The 14,422-nt window shown below is 47.4% G+C and overlaps 1 protein-coding gene across 1 annotated transcript; it reads left to right on the top strand.

Moving 5' to 3' along the window:
- Nucleotides 1–645: 645 nt before the first annotated feature.
- Nucleotides 646–5,350, top strand: FZD7 (frizzled class receptor 7). The gene has a single exon (XM_082631091.1). It carries the CDS (start codon nt 1,509–1,511, stop codon nt 3,231–3,233), a length of 1,725 nt encoding a protein of 574 aa, XP_082487217.1. The 5' UTR covers nt 646–1,508; the 3' UTR covers nt 3,234–5,350.
- The last annotated feature ends 9,072 nt before the right edge of the window (nt 5,351–14,422 follow it).

Here is a 14,422-nt window from a genome sequence, read left to right as displayed (position 1 = left end):
TTTCTCCTCGGACGCGGCCCCTCCTCCTTTTTACCGCGGGGAGAGGGGGTGAGAGGGGATTGTGGCCTCACGTGGTCTGAGTCCCGGGAGAGAAAAGCAATCTGCGAGGCGCACCCCTTTCTTGCCCCATACCGAACCCCACATTTAGGATCCCGCTACCTAAAAGCGCCCAGCCAAACCCAGCATTTTCAGCCCGGGGAGAGCTAAAGTGACTCCGGATCACGTCTCTCTCCGCTGAGGCGCTGCTCTATTCTCAGCTTCTCCTTGCAAAAGCCTTGCCCGGTGTGCGCCCTTCTGTTTAGGAATGTGTATTTTAGTGTATCCGGAAGAGGAACAAATCTTTCAAGCAAATTCCCTTTCTGGTGCGCTCCCCCCCCCTCCCCCGGCGAGCGAATTCAGGGTAAAAGTTTTTCTTAACTTTTCCCTCCCAGCCCCCTGCCCCTCCCCTCAGGAATCCGCCCAGAGCGCTGCGGACAGTGCCTCTCCGGTTCCCTAGCCCGCCCCTTCCGACTTCCACCCAATCCAAAGGCGGCCACACAGAAAACAAAGGCTGCTATTGGGCCTCCCTGGAGCTCGAGAGCCCGCCCCCGGAGTGGTTTGTGAATGGGGGGAGGGGAGGGGGAGGGGAGGGGGAGGGGAGGGGGAGGGGAGGGGGCGGGGCGGCCCGGAACCCTGCGAGACCGACGCTTCTTCTGGCGAGTTGAGCGGCTCCGAGGCGTTACTCTGCGCTCCCTCCCGGTGGGCGGCGGCGGCTGCGGGCGCCGGGACTCACCGGCCAGGGTTGCGCGGGGCTGGAGAGGCCAGGCCCAGGCCGCGGGCACCGGGATCTCGCAGCTTCGGACGCAGTGTGACTGGATTTCTTGAAAGAACTGGCTGAGCTCTTGGCTCCAAGACGCCGATCGGACTCAGCGAGAATCCACCGTTTGGCTGAAACTTGGGGCCAAGCTTTTGGGGCTGAAGAAGGAGCGGGGAGTGGAGAAGGAGGCGAAGGAGGAGGAGGCGGCGGCGAGCGGAGCCTCGAGGCGAGGAGGCGGAGCAGCACCGTAGAGGCGGCGGCTTTGGCTAGCAAGCGGCGGCGCCCGGCTCTCGCCTGCCCGGGGGCCGGACTTGTTGTGGGGGGCGCGCGCGTTACTGTGTGCTGTGAGTCAAGAGACTTGGGCAAACTTTGAAGGGTAACCGGAGACGCTTGTTGCTCCTCGCCGCAGAAAAAGCCTCACCGTTACGTCGCGGCGAGCGGAGAAGGCGGCCCCCGCCGGCGCCCCCGGCCCAGGCAGACGAGTTTGGGACCCCGGCTGCTGCGCGGGTGCCGGGCGGAGGTGGCGGCGGCGCCCCCGCGGCGCGAGCACCCCAGCTGCAGCGCCCTCGGCTGCGCACCGCCCACGGCCCAGCCCCGGCGCCGCGAGGACTCTCATGCGCCCGGCGCGGCGGCGCCTCCCCGGATCCCAGCCTCTCCCGGCTGCCTTGTCAAGATTCTCGGGCTGAGAACGCCGCTGCACCCGCGGCCGGCGATGCTGGGCCCCCGCGCGGCACCGTCGCGCTCGCCTCTGGGCCTGTGTACTCTGGTGATTGCGCTGCTGGGCGCACTGCCCGCGGGCGCCGGGGCGCAGCAGTATCACGGCGAGAAGGGCATCTCAGTGCCGGACCACGGCTTCTGCCAGCCCATCTCCATCCCGCTGTGCACGGACATCGCCTACAACCAGACCATTCTGCCCAACCTGCTGGGTCACACGAACCAAGAGGATGCGGGCCTCGAGGTGCACCAGTTCTACCCGCTGGTGAAGGTGCAGTGTTCTCCCGAGCTGCGCTTCTTCCTGTGCTCCATGTACGCACCCGTGTGTACCGTGCTCGATAAGGCCATCCCGCCGTGCCGCTCCCTGTGCGAGCGTGCCCGCCAGGGCTGTGAGGCGCTCATGAACAAGTTCGGCTTCCAGTGGCCTGAGCGTCTGCGTTGCGAGAACTTCCCCGTGCACGGCGCCGGAGAGATCTGCGTGGGCCAGAACACTTCGGACGGCTCCGGCAGCGCGGGCGGCGGCCCCACCGCCTATCCCACCGCGCCCTACATGCCCGACCTGCCCTTCACCGCGCTGCCTCCGGGGGCCGCTGACGGCAGGGGCCGCTCCGCCTTCCCCTTCTCGTGCCCACGCCAGCTCAAGGTACCCCCCTACCTCGGCTACCGTTTCCTGGGCGAGCGCGACTGCGGCGCCCCTTGCGAGCCGGGCCGCGCCAACGGCCTCATGTACTTTAAGGAGGAGGAGAGGCGCTTCGCCCGCCTCTGGGTGGGCGTGTGGTCAGTGCTGTGCTGCGCCTCGACGCTCTTCACCGTGCTTACCTACCTAGTGGACATGCGGCGCTTCAGCTACCCGGAGCGGCCTATCATCTTCTTATCGGGCTGCTATTTCATGGTGGCCGTGGCGCACGTGGCCGGCTTCCTGTTGGAGGACCGCGCGGTGTGCGTGGAGCGCTTCTCAGACGACGGCTACCGCACGGTGGCGCAGGGCACCAAGAAGGAGGGCTGCACCATCCTCTTCATGGTGCTGTACTTCTTCGGCATGGCCAGTTCCATCTGGTGGGTCATCCTGTCGCTCACCTGGTTCCTGGCGGCCGGCATGAAGTGGGGCCACGAGGCCATCGAGGCCAACTCGCAGTACTTCCACCTGGCCGCGTGGGCGGTGCCCGCTGTCAAGACCATCACCATTCTGGCCATGGGCCAGGTGGACGGGGACCTGCTCAGCGGGGTGTGCTACGTGGGCCTGTCCAGCGTGGACGCGCTGCGGGGCTTCGTGCTGGCGCCCCTGTTCGTCTACCTCTTCATCGGCACGTCCTTCCTGCTGGCCGGCTTCGTGTCGCTGTTCCGCATCCGCACCATCATGAAGCACGACGGCACCAAGACCGAGAAGCTGGAGAAGCTCATGGTGCGCATCGGCGTCTTCAGCGTGCTCTACACCGTGCCGGCCACCATCGTTCTGGCCTGCTACTTCTACGAGCAGGCCTTCCGCGAACACTGGGAGCGCACCTGGCTCCTGCAGACGTGCAAGAGCTACGCGGTGCCCTGTCCGCCCGGCCACTTCCCGCCCATGAGCCCCGACTTCACTGTCTTCATGATCAAGTACCTGATGACCATGATCGTAGGCATCACCACTGGCTTCTGGATCTGGTCCGGCAAGACGCTGCAGTCGTGGCGCCGCTTCTACCACAGACTCAGCCACAGCAGCAAGGGGGAGACTGCGGTATGAGCCCCGGCCCCTCCCCCACCCTTCCTTCTCCCACCCCCCAGCAGGGGGAAAGGCGCGGTAGGGGGAGAACGGCGGGGTGGGGGTGGGGGGGCTTGTTTCTGTCACCTCCTTACGCTCCAGTGAGAAGTGACCTGGAAGTGAGAAGATACATGTAGAGATATACGTGGGTTTGGAAAAGAGGCCTGAGTGGAAAGACGGTTTGGATGAAAAGACTTCTGGCAAAGACTTGCAGGATGATGATGACGGTGATCGTGTTAATCCTGTACGGTACGGACCTACCTGGGCCAATCGAAAAGACTGAGATCAGAAGGTTGCTGTGAGTTCTTCCCGGCTCTGGGGCCGAACTGGGACTGTGAGCCATTCCCCTGCTGCAAGACAAGTGGCCTGTCCTCACTCCTGTGAGGCCCGGGTGAAAGGCACAGCTCTGTCTGCGGCGGCCGCTTTGTTGGGAAAAGGGAGGACTCCCTGCAGAGTCCTTGTTAAGCGGTGGTCAAACCGTAATCTCTTTTCACTGGGGCCATACTGGAGCCCAGATGGGTTAATTTCCAGGGTCAGACATTACAGTCTCTCCTCCCCTGCCTCCTCCCGCCTGCCTTTCCTCCTTTACTCCTTTCAAGTCCTGTAAAGTAAGCATTTTGAAGTCTTGGGAGGCCTGCCTCCTAGAATCCTGATGTGAGGATGCAAAAGAAATGAAGCGAACATTTTGCAACAAGGGAAAGACGGCGAGTAGTAGGTATTTCTACTACTTTTTTCCTTTTCTGGGGAAGGCAGGAGGAAGAAAGAAGGGTGTTTTATTCGGTTTAATACCCTGAAAAGAAGTGATGACTTGTTGCTTTTCAAAACAGGAATGCATTTTTCCCCCGTCTTTGTTGTAAGAGACAAAAGAGGAAACAAGTGTCTCCCTGTGGAAAGGAACAACTGTGAAGAAAGCAACTTTTATAGGCAAAGCAGCGCAAATCTGAAGTTTCCCTTTGAATGTTAATTTGGTTGCGATAAACATTCCTTTTTAAGGAAAAGTGAAAGGCAGTGTGCTTCCATACCCCTTTCCGTCGGAGGTTCTGACTTGGCTAAAGGAAATGCAAGGGGTCTTGTTGTGTTTGTTTTAAGTAAATTTAATTCAGAACACAGGATCTAACAGGCTCTGTTAAAACGTTCAGGGAAATCTCCCCCTTCATTTTTTGTCTTCCCATAAACCTGCATTTAGGGTTTTTTTTTTCTATTTTTTCACTCCAATTTGAATCCTTCAAGATAAAAGGAGAAGCCTAATGCCTTTAGCCTCATAATAAAGGAACGTTAAATTTTTTAAAAAGTAAAAAAGCATTTTGTCCTGTTTCCTTTGTTCCATAAATCCGTTTATAAAATATCATGTGTATGCTGACCCTGTCTTTGTGTGGCCGGGTGGGAAGGTGACCTGCAGAAATGACAGTGAGTGAAGCGGACAGTTCAAACCATGGGCCCCATTTTTAAGGAAAGTCATTAAAAGAAGGTAAACTTCAAAGTAATTCTGGAGTTCTTTGAAATGTGCTGGATGACTTAAATTTATTAATCTTAAATCATGTACTTTTTTTTCTATAATAGAACTCCAATTCTTTTGCGTAATGGGCTAAAGCTGAGCAGAGAATCATGGGAGCTAACCTTTACTCCACCTTTGACACCACCCTCCAATCTGGCAACACTATCCTATTTCTCAAAACAGTCTTTAAATGCTGTTTTAAATAGTTTTTAAATCATAGAGGGTACTGTCAGGAATACAAGTTGCTTTATATATGTAATGTTAGGTTGAGTGGAGCTGCTTTTTATATTAAAGTTAACATTGACCTTGTGTTCCTTAAACCTCCGAAACTGTCTGATTTGTCAGATTTTTAAAAGTCCCACTATGCAGTTTTTGGCATCTTTTGTGTTGTATCTCTTGCATGTGAAATTTGTAAAATAGAGACAAGTGCAGTATGTATATTTTGTAAATCTCCCATTTTTGTAAGAAAATATATATTGTATTTATACATTTTTACTTTGGATTTTTGTTTTGTTTTGCCTTTAAAAATCTACAAGGAAGCCCCACTTTATCACTTGTACAGATCACAAATAAATTTTTTTTAAATACAAAGTGAACGTATATTTAGTTTATGGTTCCTATGTAAGCCAAAGAACAGAATGTTGTATTATGGAAAGATGGTATGGAGGGACGCCACTGTATGTGTCCCTCACAGAGGAAGATGTTATATATATTAAGGTCTTTTTTTCTTGCATTTTAAAACACAGAGTGTGATGAATGCCTTAACTGTCCTTTATTTTTTTTCTGTTGTTGTTGCTTCCGGCCTCTCTCCACACCTCCCTACCACACACACCACTAAGCTTTTTCACATCCTGCTCTGGATAAATTACTGAAGGTACAGAATAAGCATCTCTTTTAGAGGGGTGCTATGTGACCCATGTTTTTACTACCCTTCAGGCATAGAGTCCATATTTGAAAGAGGACTAGATATTTTTGGTCCACTTTTCTGGTGATGTTTTCCTTGGGAAGAATTCTGTGATTTTTTTTTTTTTTAATCACTGATTGGTGTTTTTGTATTCTAAGGCCCCTTATCTAAAGTGTTGGGACTTAAATCCTTTGGGTTCAGGTGGCTGGCAAAGTCTGTAGTTGATTCCAGAGATCATAACAGGGGCATTGCATGTGGAGCCTTCCCAGCTGTAGGCTTCACTCTACCTTGTAGGTCAATTGAGCCAGAGGTCAAGTGATTCCCCAAGATGGCAGTGACTCAGCAGCTCCGGCAGGAATAGACTCCACGCCTGACCCCAGGATGGCCTCAGAAGCCACTGAAGCTATTCTCTCCTCTTGTCAGAGAGGCTAACTTTGGAATCAGATTAGACGGAGAAGCCTTCGCTAGCCAGGCACTTTGATATTAAACAGTCCCTCAGGGAAATAATAAAGGCATTCTAAATACTTCCAATACAAGCCTCCCTAGCTTTTTTTTTTTTTTTTTTTTTTTTTTTTTTTCCTTTCCACTTTAATTCAGGTGTCTATTTGCTGGCTTTTCATAATAGAGTCCCCTCATTCTCTGGCAGCCATCACAGCAGCAGACAGGACGCTGCTGTTTCTCCTTCCCTGCTTTGGCTCTAAGTTTCTGTACTTCTAAAGCTCAACAGAAACAGTTCTGTTTTTGTTTTAATTAATAGGCTCACACACATGGCTGGTGTGTTTTACAAACACATGGAATGAAAACCAGTGACAGTCCTCACCAAGAGGAGGAAGGCTTGCGGCTGCACTGTGTGCAAAGCGGCTTTAAGATCCTCCTGGGTTTTGAACATCACAATGGGTGGGAGGTCATCTTAAGCTGTGAAGATTTTGGCATCGAGGACGGAGCGACTTCAAGTCTCTTAAGGTTTATCCCATTTTTGCTCATAAAATGACACCTTTTAGGTTAAAGCATGCCTCTTTTAACACCACAGTAATACTGCCTGTTAAGAATGTTTGCTTTTGGAGTAGGTGGAAGGCTCCCAATGGGGTTTTTTGCTCGCAAATTAACTGCTGAGGACACTTAGACCCTCCTGTGGGAGACCTATGTGACTGCTCCTGTAAACGTGTCCCCTTCCTCTTATCGGTGCTGCCTCATCCTGCAGGGCGCTCACAGATTGCAGAGTACTTGTCTTTAGCGAGGGAACAAAGACTGTATGAATAAATTACTAGCTGCTTTTTTGCGAGCAAAGATAAAACTGTTCAGTTTAATTCCTTTCACAATGTGGTACGTCCTAACGTCGTGGATTCTTACCTAAGAATTTTAGAGGCTCGGGGATCCTTAAGGAGGTGCATCGTTGCAGAAAATAGGTGAGAGAGAGGGTGCTTGTGAAAGGGCATGTGTGGAGTTTAGGAAAAACATTGGCAGGGGTTTGGCGTTAATCCCTAGTTAAGGAGCAGAAACACTTGTGAACATTTTCTTCAGTTTATAACACAAAATTAGTCTATACAATAACCCTATGCAACACCTAATCTTTTAAAGTAGGTTTGTGAGAAATCTTGGTGAGAAACAAATAAATGTCCTGTTGACAACATCTCACCATTAAAGAAAAGGTCGATTTTTTTAATGTGCTTGATAGAAAATAGTGATATCAGAAATTTCTCTGGGTAGAACTATAGAAGTATAACAGCTGTAGGTTTGAGCCCTGTAATTATACTGGGAAATTCTCTTCTAACTCTCCCATCTTTAATTTCACTGAAAAGGCAGGTGGCTATTTATAGATGGTATATTTTTATATATGCATATGTGGATGGTGAATAACAGTCTACAGGGCTCCAGGAAATTCTAGTAGAGACCGAAGCACGCCAATGTGAACTTAAATATTTCATAGATCTGTTCTATTTTTCTCTTATTTCACTGTCAGTGATATTAAAGTGATTTCATAAAACTTGGTTTTTCAACTCTTACTTTCCCATTTGTGATATTTCTTACCTCTGAATCTGTATTCCTCACATTTCATAGAAAAGTGAACTAGTTAAAAAGGTACCATTAAAACATCAGGTCTTTGGTAAATACACATTGTGCCTCTTACTCTCTGGTTGGAAAAAAAAAAAAAAGTTCTAATTGGAATTTTCTCAGTTAGTACCACAGCGGTGGAAAAAGGGAAGTTTAGTCAAGACAATAGTTTATTATAAGTGATCTAGTCTAAGAAGCACTGATCAAGCAACCACTACAGAAAAGGTAGTATGACAGGTACTAAAGGGATTACAGGATTACAGATAAAAGCAAGAAAGACACATTCCACCTAAAGTAACTTGCAGCATAGTTCAGGGTGAAGGAGGACAGCATCCCCCATGGAGGAATAAGCAACTTATTATCTTTCTAGGAAGAACGTGACAAGCATCATCACAGAGGCCCAAATGCTACTTAGAATAATATTACTTGACATCTGGTGGCATCTACTGTTTTAAAGGCTGTTTTCACATTCACTATTTGACTTTATCCTCAAAATTATTGTAACAATCATGTAACATGGAATAATTCCTATTTTAAAAATGAAGAAGCTGAGAGGCTTAGTGAGTTGAAGTGACACAGGAAGAGGAAAAGAATCATCTCCCGTCCTCAGATTCTGAGCTCAGTGCACTCCCTGTAACATGCCACACAGCCTCCCTCTAAAAGTACTAGGAGGTTCAGTCGTGGGAATAACCCATCGAATTGCAGAGGGTGGGTATCCAGCAAGAATACATTTCCCAAGAACTCAGATTATGTGATTCACCACAACTTTCATGCTCGTAGATCAATTCCTTCATCTCCGTGGGCCTTGCTTTCGTCAACTGGTGAAGTTGACGTCTGAGACCAAGGCCCTCCTCCAGCATCCTGCGATTCCAAGCGGCTGGTATGAAGTACAAATATGGCTCATCCATTTGTGGACCATCCGCGGCTATTCTGAAATCCCTGACTGGTTGTTTTTTCCTCCTGTAGGCCAGTGTGTCCCACCTTTCAGCAAACCAAGCCAGTGTGTGCTCAGTGAAGGAAAATGAACTTTCCGTCGGCCTTTATAAGCGCAATTCAAAAAGTAAAATCATGAGTGTATTACTGTACACTGAAGCCAAAATATGAGTGTGGGAGGCTGTCTAGTTTCTTGAACCAGCTACCATCTTCTCCTCACTCCTCTTCATAAGCAATTGCTTTCTGCCACTGGGAGTCTGCCTTCCTCAATACCAAGGGGGTTTATTGCATCAGATCTTCTTGGTTTCTCTCAAAGACCACATCCATATCACAACCAGGTTGGCTGCAGTCTCCTTATCCTGGAATTCTCATTGCTGGGTACTTCAAAGCCAAATCAATGTTTTATATGGCTGAAATAATGGGACAAAGGTTTTTGGTTCTGAACAGTTATACCAGCCAAAATTTTAAATGCTTCTCTAGGTCATTGTCCTTAAAGCCTCTTTCAGAAGACTTCAAACTAACAAAAGAATATTGAAACTACTATGAGTGATTCCAGTGTGCTTTGGCTGGGGCTCTACTTCACTTTGGAAGGACCTTTTGGGGAGCTCAAGGCCACCTCTTTTGCTGTTGAGCTTCCTTTAAAATGCTTCACACCTGCAAATCTGTTTATGTGGCATAGCCTTAACATCAGTTCAGCTTCGAGTTCAAGAAGTGGTCTCCGAGAGATGGGCATATCAGAATAGAAGCAAGAAAGGGCATTTAGGAGGCAGAAACAAAGGGAGGAAAAGTGAAGAGATAAAGTGCCATATAGTCCATAAATGAAAACAAGCTGCTCAATTGATTTAGGTAAGACAACCACCTAATACCACCTAATTCCACCTACCCTTAGAAAATGTGATCCCCAAACTTCAGCGTGGCCTTGCAGATTCTGGAGGACAATTCATTCAAAAGGAAAAGCATCTTGGGGAGAGTATGGTGGGACAGTGGATAGGAAATGTAGTAACCAACAATGAAACTTGTGTGGCATAACCTAGCACCAGTTATAGGTTTTAATTTCCAAAGGAAAACAAATGGCATGTAGCATTTAGTTCCAGTTTCCAAATCTGGGTTAGCTGGAAGGAGGGATGCATGGCAGCTGGTCCCTGAGTTGCTTTTTGTAGCAGATGATGTACAGAATAAGCCCTTGAGCTAAAAATCATGAATTATCTTCAGTGCCAACAAATTGTTTCTTGAGGACCTAGGACATGCCAGGTGCTGTGCCAGGCACTGGGTTTAGCAGACTGACTTCTGGAAATTGTTATCCTGAGTCTTAGCCAGAGCTAAGCACACACTTCTCACCTCACTTATTTCCCACACCAGCCTCTCAAGTGGGGAGTGGGCCAGAAATACCTTCACTGGTGTTTACAAACTATCTTTCTCGCCACTGTCCTAAAGTACAATAAGTGGTTAATGGTATCTTGATCACATTCTGAAGATGGGGAAACTAGTGAGGCTAAAAGCAGCTTGTTCAGTGTCTCGAGTAATCATGGGCCAGGCCATAATGAAGGATACACTCAGGATTCCCAAAGACCCTGAATCTGAGCTTCAAGATGGGGTGTGGCCAGAAGGAGAGGGACATAAGGTGGACAGGGGAGTGACGGGTGATTTGGACCAGCGTTGGGAAAGGGAGCATGATTGCACAAACACTTTGCCAAGGGCAGTGAAGACTGGCTCTTTGTACTTTGCTGATATTTTCATTATCTTTTTTTTTTTTTTTGCGGTACGCGGGCCTCTCACTGCTGTGGCCTCTCCCGTTGCGGAGCACAGGCTCCGGACGCGCAGGCCCAGCGACCATGGCTCACGGGCCCAGCCGCTCCGCGGCATGTGGGATCCTCCCGGACCGGGGCACGAACCCGCGTCCCCTGCATCGGCAGGCGGACTCTCAACCACTGCGCCACCAGGGAAGCCCTGTCATTATGTTTATAATTGCTAACATGTATTGAATATTGGCCATATGCTAAGCCCTAGGTACAACCTGGTATAGCAGTTAAGATAATCCACACAAAGCCCGAACCATAGTACTTGACATCTAATAAGTGATCGATAAATGTCAGCATTATTATTATTAATATATAATTATCTCATTTATTCTTCACAACAACTCTATGAGGTAGGTGTCATCATTCCCCCTCCCCAGTTTACATGTGAGGAAACTCAGGCTCTGAAAGGTGAGCTACAGAGCAGCAAAACTGACTATAGCCTGTGTCCCTAATCACCCAGCTACAAATATTGATTGAGGTCTCACTGTCTTCTGTCCTCTATTATTCTTTTTACTTTAATCCAGGATTGAAGAGAGGGTAAGTGAGGAAAATAAGTTACATCAGGACAGAATGGAATCGAGGAGGACATTTGCAGTGCTAGTCCCAGGAAGTTTTGGTTTGTTTGCTTTATTTTATTTTTTTGTGAGAAGCAGACTCATAAGTGCTGTTTAAATTCTAAGGGCTGAGGACTTCCCTGGTGGTCCAGTGGTTAAAACTCCACGCTCCCTATGCAGGGCGCCCAGTTTGATCCCTGGTCACGGAACTAGATCCCACATGCCGCAACTAAGAGTTCTCATGCTGCAACTAAATATCCAGCATGCCGCAACTAAGACCTGACACAGCCATATAAATAAATAAATATTTTTAAAAAAATTCTAAGGGCTGGATGCTCCCTGTTCTTGCATGTTTCTACACTGGGGTCGAAGGGCCTGTTAGCAAGAATGAGCTTGTGGAAGTGCTTCCCAGAACCACCCAGATGGAGCCCCTCGGAGGGTTGCTTTGAGTGCCTCCAGAGGTTTCCTCCATTGCTATGGCCTCCTTCCCTGCCCATTCCAGCCTCAGAGTTGGGACAGGGGCTTAAAAGGAAAACTCATGCTCCTTGCTAACCAGGAGTCGGTGACTGGGAGCATGAGGAAGACAGCCCTAGCATGGCAGAGACCCCCTTCCTAAAACCCTGTTGAGAGAATCACAGGAACCATCACAGTACCAGTATCACATATATGATATCAGTGTTATCGTAATGAAATGCTAATATGATAGCTTACTCTGCAGGTTCTGTGTTAAGCACCTAACATTAACTCATTTCATCTATACAACAACATTACGAGTTGGAAATTATTCTTGTTCTCATTTTATATGCTCTCAATATGGAATTCTGGAATCTTACTGAGCGCTAGAGAGAGCTTAGGTAAGCATCCTACCCTAAAAGCCCTTTTTTTTGTCCCCAGTTTACAGAAGGGACAATTGAAGCACAGAGAATTGATCTGGGCCTTAAGGATATCGAAGGAGGAATATTTTAGGTCAATTCCCCCCGGAGTGCTCTTTAACAAAAAGGAAATGATTTGCTGGAAAGAGTAAAAACAATTCCAGAGAATGGAGTTAAATCCTCTTCCTCCCACCCCTGGCTCCAGAAAGTGTGACGAAGTGGGAGAGAAGCTCTCTCCCGATGCTGAACGCTCTGGTGGAACCCTGAGCCCACTACACCTCCCCTGCCACATTTCTGCAGGCTTGCGGCATAGCCGGCAAGATAACTGGATTTCCAAGCGGGGAAGGGTCCAGTCATAGAGGACTTCATAGCAGAAACGGGTAAATGAGAAACTCAAAAGGTTTTGCCCAGTACAACTGTCTGCTAATCTGCTAATCAAAGCCTGCTAGTTAGATGGAAGGGGAATCTAGAGCCCATTCATTAGTTTATGGGTCTAGGTAAGCTTTAGGTTGCTTAGAAATTATAGAGAGTCTGTTGCTTAGAAATTATAGAGAGTCTCACAGAAAATCAAGTCATGCATAGAAGAAATGACAGATTGTTGGTGGGATGTGTGTGTGCGCAGACTATCATAAATAAAGGAAGCTTGCACGTGAGAGTGAGTTCAAAATGAACTTTGAGGCTCTAACGGGAGGCAGATTTGAGGGAAAAATCTAAATCTTAAGGTTAGATCTTTTTAATTTAACTTGTTATCAAAAGACTGTTATACATATCCCACCGCGCCCCCCGCCCCCCGCCTTTCTGTCTCTTTCTCGATCCTTTGTGATTAACACTGAAATACTGTAGTTATAGCTGCATTTCTCCACGTCAACTTCTGGGTCTCATTCCACGAGGGTTGATGTGGATGTCAAATGGATGTCATTTGACACCCTTGCACAAAGACACATACCAGCCTAGAAGGAAACAATTTAATTTTTAGCAGAAAAGAATCCATCCTAAGGATGATTTGTTGCCATTTTCATCACCAGTTGTACTTAGCATTTCCATGGAATTAAATTACTAAATAGCATACTTTCTTTAGGAAAAAGTCAATGCCATATTAACTTGCCACCAGTACTTAGGGCTTCCAGCAGAGCACACATTTGCCAGTGCTTCTTACAGCTTTCTTTTTTTTTTTTTTCCTTACAGCTTTCTTTAAAAAAAAGCCAAAAGGCTTGATAAAGTCAGAAGAGCCCCAGAAAATGAGAACAAGTGTTCAAACCAAATCATTCTCTCAAGTCCTAAAGATGTTTTATTTTACTGCTAGCACAAGTAGCTGACAAAAAGGAAGGCTAAAAATTAAGCTTTCAAGTTCTCCGTTCAGGGTTCACTTAGGGGAACTCCCTCTACAAAAGTGAATTCATATTTCTTTTAAGGTGGGAATCTATTTCACTGTAAGAGTTAAGTGAAACAGCAAGGAAATTCAGTTAGTTCATCTCTGATGAGAGGAAGGTGACATACAATTCTTCCATTCACCAAGTGGTTTTTGGTCTACAGGTTATACAAAATGTTTACTCCAGATAACTAAGTCCCCTTTCAGCACACACACCACTATTATGCATCTATAACTGCACTGTGCTCGTCTCTCAGCATTGCCCAAATCTGTCTGATCAGTTGAAGTGGAGGCTGAAAAAATCTAAATTCGATCTCTACTATCCAATCAGAATCTACCTAAATTGCCTTTTCTTATTTTTAAGTCATAAAACAATTTTCTGCTAGTCAGAACACCAGGTTTGGACTCTGCTTACAAACAGAAATACTCAATGGGTTCCACCTCCAAGACAGGTACTGCATGTGTAGGGTAAGCATTATGGTATCTTTTAATCGTGGCTATTCGATTTAAAAAATGAAAGAACTTAACCCAAGTTTAGCCTTCTGCATAGGATCAGCCTTCAAGAAAAAGCAGAATGGAGTTAGCCTCATTTTCCTCAGGGACACTTCTTTTACCCTAGAGATCTTTCTTACCTGTTACTGTGAACCAAGAAAAAGGAAACACAAAGATGGAATAAGTTAAAAAAAAAAAAATCAAAGGGAAAACCCAGGAAGGAGAGAGAGCAAGACAGCAAGAGAAAATTCTGAAGACAGCCCTGCTTCCGAGCCACTGACACCTCGATGCAATCATTCCTTTGACGACTATTAGTTGAAAGAGTTGAGAGATCATTACTGTCCTTCCCTGTGCCCCAGAGTTATGATGAATGCTAACATTAATTGAGGGTTTTGATGCACCAGGCGCATATGCAGAGTATACTAAGCACATCTTATCTCACTTGATTCTCTCAACAACTCTCTGAGATAGATACTATTATCCCAATTTAAAGATAGGGAAAGCTGAGTCACCAAGAGGTTAAGTTACTTGCCCAAGACCCCTTGATTCCTATGCTGTACTGCATTCCTCTTTCTGCTTTTTTTCCTACCCTGACTACTGAATTGTTGGTAGCCATAGAATAGGCTCTGTTTCTCTGAAATAACTCTAAAACTGTGATTAGCTTTTCTTCGGATTGTGAAATATATTTATTCCAAGTCATG

Source organism: Mesoplodon mirus, assembly GCF_964341445.2.
Source record: "Mesoplodon mirus genome assembly, chromosome: 8".
Lineage (NCBI taxonomy): Eukaryota > Metazoa > Chordata > Mammalia > Artiodactyla > Ziphiidae > Mesoplodon > Mesoplodon mirus.
Note: the sequence above shows the minus strand (reverse complement) of the source record. Positions and strands in the feature narration are given on the sequence as shown.

Excerpts from the sequence above, each read along its gene's own strand:
- FZD7 (XM_082631091.1), top strand. The coding sequence starts at position 1,509 with ATGCTGGGCCCCCGCGCGGCACCGTCGCGCTCGCCTCTGGGCCTGTGT.